Genomic DNA, 8,130 nt, shown 5'->3' with positions numbered 1-8,130 from the left:
ATTGTTTGTCCTCGTTCGTCTGTCGATGTCTCTGTTTGGCCTCCTTCAATAATTGATTTTATGCGCAAGTTAATTTTTTGCAAATTGAATTGATTTTCTATGCAAATTGGAATGATTTCTGGTTAATTGAAATAAATTTTAGTGCATTCTCAGAAAGGCTGGTATTGATGGGCATGCCAAAGAGTTGTTCTGTTAGTCCGTGCCTCTCATTTGTTGCTGCACTTATGATAGGATTGGAGGAGTGTTAGGGGTGTGAAAGGGGTCTGGTTTGAAACTGAGAAGGGTTTGATTTGAAACTTTAAGGAGATTTGTTTTGTTTAATTGATGTTTGTATTTTATTTTAGGGTCATGGATTATACACACACGCGATCACACCATCAGATATTTCCATTCTCCCCATCACTCTCTACACCAACACCCACATCAATCTCTCATTTCTACACTAGCAATAACCTAACCATTCCTTCACCCTTCACATTATCTTCATCATTACCATCCCATCCTCCTCACTCTTTTTCAAACAAGTCTCAAAACCTTTTTCATTTTTCTTCAAAAATCAAAAAGAAACCTTGCATGCAACCTAAACATTCTTCTTTCCATCATCATCAAGAAGCAATAATTTGAGCTAAAGTTACATGAAAAACCTAAGAGAGAACTTATTCTAAGGGTTAAGATTCAAACTAATGCGAGTTTCTTTCTTTTCTTTTTTTGCGTGTAGGAATGGGAAGGGGTTTGGGGAGATTTAGTGTAAAAAACTAAGTTTTTGGTCAAATGGTGAGAAATTAAAAAAGGGTTTTCACAAAATTAGAGTAGAGATTAGAAAAATGTTTTTTCATTCCATTCCATGTTTCCCCTAATTTAATGATATGCATGTTCCTTGTTGTTAAGTTTTCTTTCTTCACAATTTAATGTGGAGTTATTAACAACCTCTAAGATAGAAATAGATTGATGATTTTTTATATGTTTGCTTATGTTGAACGCATAATTTCATATGCTTGTATGATTGAAGCGTTGTGAATTTGTGTTACCTAAATGTAATTGATTGCCTAATATATTGTTATTATGAGTTGCTTTGGTTGTTAAGGGCTGGATTGTGATAACAATGGAAAGACCCCTGAATTTGTAGAAATTCGCTCAGCGAAATTAATTTGGTTGAGCAAATCTGGCACTGAAGTCAACTTGTTTCCCCTGACTTAATTTCGTTGAGTGAAATATGTTTAGCTAAGTGAATTTGACAGATTTTGAAGAAGTTAGACCCTGTGTTAGATTCGCTGAACAAATAGAGTTTCGTTGAGCAAATTATTAGTGCAGTTGTGTGTGTTTCATTTTTTTCATAATTGATGTAACTTATGAGTGGATAGTCAATAGTATTCTTTAGTATTGATTTGAATTGTATTGTTAATAGTTGATTGATTAATAAACTTGAAGTTGTGCATGATATTTAAAAGAAATTGATCTTATTTCTACTTTTGATGTTTTAAAAGAATATTTTCTAACTACCCTTTCTTTTTCCATAACTCATTGAGATTATTATCACATCCTTTATTTTTATGTATTACAGCAGATAAAAAAGCTTGAGCTTTGGACTCGAAGCAAGTGGCTACTATTGATGTTTTGTTATTTTGTTGTTTAGTATTTTGTTGTTTAATAAATATAGATACAGACATATAGATTCTTATGGAGAAAACTAATCCATTGAAACAAAACCTTTGGAAAGAACAACCCTGCCGCTGCCTACAAAGGGAGTAATAGATCACCCCCATATACAGTGTGTATTATGCTCACTACAGGACTTATAATACCAAAATTCATATGGCTTTGTAATGGTAAGAACTATTGGAAACGTGCATAGTTGTCCTTCAGAAAGCTCCAAGGCCCTGATCTGGTACCAATCCTGCAAATCAAAGTTCATAAATGTTACATCTTTTAGACCTACTTTATATTCATTTTTCCATGACTTGTTCAGGTTATTTATATATTTATTGTTTATGTGTAGAAAATGAAACAGTGGTTTAAAACCATTTCTTATTTTCATTTTCTAAAATTTGTGTTAACTTTACTTGTCTATAAGGAGGTTCATTTCAAAAACATTTTTGGAAACGGTGAAAATGTTAAAAAAACTGATGTCAATATTTCTAGAAATTCATTTTGATGACAACGATTCGCTTCAAGAGTTTTTCATCATCAAGATAAAATGAACACACGTTTTAATAAATAAAAACACAATATTTTCACCAATTAAATGGGTTTAAGTTACCTCCAAAAGCCTGCTAATATCCTTAGAGTCATGTAAATGGACAGAGCAATCCATATACCAGTAAAGCCAAGGCTTGAAGATAACATATATAAGCAAAATATGCTTACTGATGCAACCATAATCTGAGAGTAATAAGAAAAACATAAACATGAGAGAATGAAACTGATCTACTAAAAGAAAAGATAATAAGACTTTATTGGTACCATTCACAATATTAGGCACTTTTTAGGGGCTGTTTATTCTGTAAAAATATTTTTTATTTTCATTTTTTAAAATTTGTGTTTATTTTATTTTGAGAAAAGACTCTTTAAGTAAATTATTTTCATTGAGATGAGATGAGATGAAATGTTAGTTAATAAATATGCATTTCTAAAAAAGAATAAAAATGATTTTTGGACATTTTCATTATTTTTAGAAATATAGACAATTGTTCACTTCAAATGTCTCATACTTTCTTATTTACAATTAAAATTAATACAAATTTTAGGAAATCAAAACACAAAATGTTTTCACTAAGTAAAAGTTTTCAAAGCCAATGTCCAAGTAAGGTTGATTAATATCAACATTATCTCAGAAACTTCCTATGATTTTATGAACTTACCATTGAGTAAGCAGAGTATATGAAATCTGAAACTCCATAGTTGATTCCATCAAAAACAAATGCAAGAGCATTGATGGGTTGAGTGGCTGCAACATACTAGTAAGTAATCATGAACAAAAAGAGGGAAAATTATCAGCTTTTTAAATTAGGAAAATCAGTATATTGGTATGAAGAGATATACTTACTGGAATGCCAATACTGATGAGTTGCAGAACATCAGTATCATTTGTAAATAATCTAGAAACAAATGGAAGTAAACTAAAAAGAAGGAATGAAAGCAAGAGTCCTAGTATTAAGCCAAGCTGCACAAACAAAGTGACCAAAGTCAAGTGAATTAAGAGCATGAAAAGGTAACCAAATACTGTTAAGGGTAATTAGGTTGATATACCTGTAATACACGTGAAGCAGATGCAATGACCATGTTGTAATCACTTCTTGCAGATGCACTTGCAATAATGGCCTGAAAGGAGGTTTTTATTAGGATCTATATGACTTGATAGTATAAAAAGAAAGTATTTTAAAATAAGTAGAATCATCTCAAGTGAAGAATGATATAGATATATCACAAAGAATTAGAGAGGCAAATACAGCACATAAGCATGCTGAAATTAACCAAACTCAATCACAAAGGAAAATTATATTTGCTTTAACAGGCATCACAATCACGGTGTAGAATATCTAATGAATCAGAGTCGTAGCATCTTCAGGTACGTGTCAAGGTTAGCGTTGGAACATGTCATAACTAGGCAAAACACTTCTGATCAAAGGTGTTTCCCAGTGTTTGATACGTCTCGGACACTGACACGACACCTACACCTTGATTACATTCAATTAATTCATTTTATCAAATTATTATCATTGTCAAGGTGTCTGTGTTTCTGTCGTGTTCCGTGTCCATGTCAGTACATGTGCTTCACAGAAAGTACCCTACAATTAATGGTATATGCCTTTAAACTCTAGTACACCTCGGATGCCATAGTTCCAATCAAACATGCATTTCTGGTGTGATCTATTTGTTAATTTTCTTACTCTATGATTAACTATATAACAGTTTTTTTGTTTGTTTGTAATTTTATGGTTTACCTAAACTTCATTTTTCTTGGTGCATGTCTTTCATTCATATTTATTTGGAACTAACTATTTGAACAAGTTTATGTAATTATCCAAAAAAAATAAATGGAAATGGAAGGTGTTGGCTTTCAATCCAGTAAATCATAAATTTTACATAGTGGCTAAAGTCAGAGTATGTTATTGCTTGATTTCTTGCAGTACAAGATATTATATTAAACCATAGATTCACTGAATATAGTTACTATGCTAGTTTATTTCATTAGTTTTATGCATAATCTAGGTTGCAAGTTATATGTTGATAAAGAATTTATTTCTTACTTGTCCAGCAACAGCTAATCCATCAGCAAGCAAAGAGGTTGCCATCCAAATTTGTAAGCAGATTTGAAATGCAGCCATTGTTGTTGTTCCTTGTCTTGCTGCTAGTGATGCTGACAAGGTCACACAGAATGTAACAGCTGTAACTTTAACCAATAACAGAAACCCTACAACCAAGTCAATAAAAAAAGTTACATATTTGTTTTCAAGAATTTATCAAACATATTTCCGTTTTAGTCCTACAAATTGAAAGGCTTAGATAGAAATTAACTACCATTTTTTAGAATCTTTCCAAATTGGAAATCTTGGATACTTGGAGGCAAGAGAACAACTTGATTCATTAAACTCCACAATAGCATTAAGGAAATCAAATACCTATCAAATAACAAAAAAAATGAATGAAATAAGAAACATAAGCTAAACATGAAATTTTCAATTGGAATATCAAGTCCATGATAACACATTCCAGAATCATAAAATCAAACCAAAGATAAACATACTGGGAGATAATGTGGGCAATGGCAGCTCCACTGACTCCAAACCGGAATGTGAACATAAGCAACGGATCTAAAATGATATTTGTTACATCTCCCATAACTGCAGTTAAACTTTATAAATTACTGAATGATTTTAGGGGTATTTCATTTTGTTAGAGTAAAATCTAATTAAGGAGAGATGAAATTACACCAGCGTAATAATGTTACATCTTTCAATAGCGTTTTACTCATACATATTAAACAAAATTGACTATTAGATTGAAAGTTTACATCACATAGGTCATCTCTATAAACTTTTATATAAATCTAAAATTAATTAGGTGCATCAAGATTAATGTCGTGTAAAGAGAGGAATGATGAATGTACTTGTGGCATATAAAGGAGTTCTTGTATCTTTGATTCCGCGAAAAATTCCTTGTATTGCCATAGAAAGAATAACAGCTGGTGAACCAAATGACCTCAATATCAAGTATTGTTGTGCTGGTTTTAACATCGGAGAATTCTGCATCGAAAACAAAAAGTGACAGTCATTTAAATAGCAAGATATAAAAAAGGAAACAAAAGTCCAAGATTATGCAGATGCAAATAACCAAAATTCAAAACAACAAATCTTATCTATAAGACGACTCACAGAATGAATCCCCATGTAATTCAAGACTGGTTTAGCAGTAAAAATTATAAAGAGAGCTTGTAGGACTCCAAGAACACCACCGATAATTATTGCTGATGATGCAGATGGAATGTAGCTTTTTTCATGCCCAAATTTAACTACTCTTTCAATATTTGTTGATGATGTGCTGCATTCATGATCTAAATGAAAAAAAAAGGAAAATTAGTGCTTATAGACTAATCCAGAAAAATTTACAAGTTAAGAGCTAAACACAAGTTTATGAGCATTTAATAATTTTTAAGTGAAAATAGGTACCAGCTTGATCTATATTTTCTTCTACTTCCAACTTTATTTCTTCATTAACAGAAGAGGACTTGATAAGCATTTCTTTTACTGATGGCTGAATTTGTAATTTATCGGCGGCATCTTCCTCGGCAACTAAAGAGGTTGTAACACTAACAAGTGGAATTATTGCAATTTTTGAGACTTGATTGAAAATAGCAATTGAAACTCCCACAGCAGCAAGTTCCACAGGACCTGCAAAATAAAATATTTCATAATTATATGCAGTTCAATCACAAGCTAATGACTGATAAATTTACAACAAACATCATTATGAAAAACAAGGTTAGGGTATCAGAAAATTAGTTAATTTTTTAGACTAATGAAAAAGAAAAATGTAAAACATATATACCTATGTGACCGATGAATGCAGTATCGATGAGAGAAGCAATAGGATCTGCTGCTAAAGCTATAATGGTAGGGACTGAAATCTGCATTATTTCCAAACCTAGTTCATCTTTTCTAAGAGCATTCCTGGAAGCATTGCATAATATATATGGTCAATTCAATTTATATCAATTCACTATCTAATAAAATTAGTATAACAAGGAAAACTTCATCCAAATTGAATCAAAACCAGAAAACAGGTCTGAACTAAAGAAATATAATTCAAAGAAACTAACAGCATTAGGTCCTTTAAATAATGCCAAAAAGTGAAAGAAAGTGAACAAATTATGTTATCCAGCAAAATACATATAGTGCAGATGATAAATTATACCTTATACCAGAAAATAACATCAGAAGGGGCATCTTTCAAGTGTTCATTCAACACTGTTAAGTTTTAACTCAAACAAAAGAATTTGGGCCATAACTAATATATGTGTCCTTGAGGCGTAGCTCCAGTGGTTGAGCTTGAATACCTAAAAGAGTATGAAATGAAAGTTCAAAGTTCAAACGCTTAATTTTAATTAACTCAAATACGTTCATGACATTTCATTCATAACAATAGACAGAATAGAATAAGGTTCGTAATTAAAATTATTGTGAGAAGCTCTAGTTCAATAACAAGTTATGTCCCATATTAACTTCTAATATTTATCTATAAAAAAAAAAATTTACCTAAAATTTACCTCCCTTTTCCTAATATTCGGTAGACAGTAGTAGTTGATCAACCAATACCAAAGAAGACTAGTAACAACCAAAGAAAACACCTCTAAGGATTTTTTTTTTTTTTGGATCTCTCTAAGAAATTGTTTAGACTTGAAAAATAAACAAGTGAATTGATCATGAAGTAAACAAATGGAAATTAAGTCAAAAGGCTTCCGTGACTCGATTGATAAATGAAGCAGCATCCTAGAAGCAAAGGTGCATTTCTTGTCATATAATATTCAAAAAATATTATTAAAAAATTGAATTGTCTTAATATATGAAATAGATTGTATCTTTCTTTTAAACCCCAGATAAGTCCACTCTGCAAAAGCCTCCCTCAGTAATACAAAACCCAGATAGTATGAGATTTTAATAAACTTCAATTTTACTTATTAGTTAAATTTTTTTTTCAAAAAGTATAATCAGTATTTTTTAATTTTATTTTATACTCCCTCGGTTCCTTACTAACAGTCACATTTACATAAATAATTCGTCTAAATAGACAGTTATTTTTTGTTTTTAATATAATTTTAATTATTTTTTTTACATTGTGTCATCTATTTAATATTATCTGTATATTAATATTCTTAAGTCATAATTCAATTAACAAATGCTGATATTATTAGGTTAAACGTTTTGTCACGAGTTTGAACTTAAATTTAACAATTGTGTGTGGGTTTATAGTGGTATTTACCATCCATTTTTTCTAAAAAGTAGAATATACTGGTGATTAATAAAAATAATTTAGTAAAATCATCATTTTATTTATTACATTTACTATTTTTTGTTAATTTGAGTAAAATAATCAAATACTAAACTTAATTTGGAAAAAAGAGTTTATTATAATGTAAGAAAAAACTAAACATCTTTAGTAGAGCACATTTAAGTGTAAAAATTCAAGATAAAAATCACAAAATTATCTAATAAGTCGTTTTAGTTTCTATTAAAACGAAACATGTATAATTGTTATTCAAATTTAAAAATTTTGAATAATTTTTTGCAAGTATGTCTAGAACATTATAAAAAATTTATCAATAAAAATTTAGAATATTTAATTTTGGATGAACTAAACATGAATTTTTTAAATGTAATAACTCAAGATAAAAAAATAAAAAAAATATTGACATATTAACTGAATTTTGAAATCAACTTTTGTGGAAGAACTTTTCATAATTAATAAGAGAAACTAAAATTACATGGATGATAATTTTATAAGAATTAAAAATTATATTTTTACTTGTGAAAACTAAAATTAAAAAGTCAAAATTTTATAAAAATTAAAAATATATTTAACTTTTTTATTACATTGATTAAAACTAAAATGACTCATATTTTCATAAAAGATTAG

The 8,130-nt window shown here is 29.7% G+C and overlaps 1 protein-coding gene across 3 annotated transcripts; it reads right to left on the bottom strand.

The window, feature by feature from the left end:
* Positions 1 to 1,597: 1,597 nt before the first annotated feature.
* On the bottom strand, positions 1,598 to 7,003 carry LOC101509930 (protein DETOXIFICATION 42-like). Of its 3 annotated transcripts, none has more exons than XM_004516013.4 (14): positions 6,753 to 7,003; positions 6,412 to 6,553; positions 6,046 to 6,167; positions 5,667 to 5,888; positions 5,373 to 5,551; positions 5,108 to 5,243; positions 4,745 to 4,841; positions 4,519 to 4,619; positions 4,248 to 4,411; positions 3,247 to 3,318; positions 3,044 to 3,160; positions 2,859 to 2,954; positions 2,258 to 2,379; positions 1,598 to 1,894 (listed from the first exon to the last, which is right to left on the bottom strand). In XM_004516013.4, the coding sequence occupies exons 2-14, from the start codon at positions 6,441 to 6,443 to the stop codon at positions 1,834 to 1,836; spliced, it is 1,521 nt and encodes a 506-aa protein (XP_004516070.1). In that variant the 5' UTR covers positions 6,444 to 6,553; positions 6,753 to 7,003; the 3' UTR covers positions 1,598 to 1,833. The 3 variants fall into 3 exon arrangements, 2 of the variants coding, with proteins under 2 accessions (XP_004516070.1, XP_004516071.1); XM_004516014.4 differs by having other exon boundaries at positions 6,764 to 7,003; XR_190503.4 differs by having other exon boundaries at positions 1,877 to 1,894; positions 2,859 to 2,944.
* Between the last annotated feature and the right edge of the window lie 1,127 nt (positions 7,004 to 8,130).

Source organism: Cicer arietinum, chromosome 4 (genome assembly GCF_000331145.2).
Source record: "Cicer arietinum cultivar CDC Frontier isolate Library 1 chromosome 4, Cicar.CDCFrontier_v2.0, whole genome shotgun sequence".
Lineage (NCBI taxonomy): Eukaryota > Viridiplantae > Streptophyta > Magnoliopsida > Fabales > Fabaceae > Cicer > Cicer arietinum.
This window is presented reverse-complemented; position numbering and strand designations above follow the sequence as displayed.

Bases quoted from the DNA above. Each gene is read 5' to 3' on its own strand.
- LOC101509930 (XM_004516013.4), bottom strand. From the start codon at position 6,443: ATGCCCCTTCTGATGTTATTTTCTGGTATAAG. The intron at 4,412-4,518 runs GTAGTTAATTTC...ACTTGGTTGTAG, and splicing joins TGGAAAGATTCTAAAAAATG to GGTTTCTGTTATTGGTTAAA. The intron at 1,895-2,257 runs GTAACTTAAACC...TTTGATTTGCAG, and splicing joins ATATTAGCAGGCTTTTGGAG to GATTGGTACCAGATCAGGGC.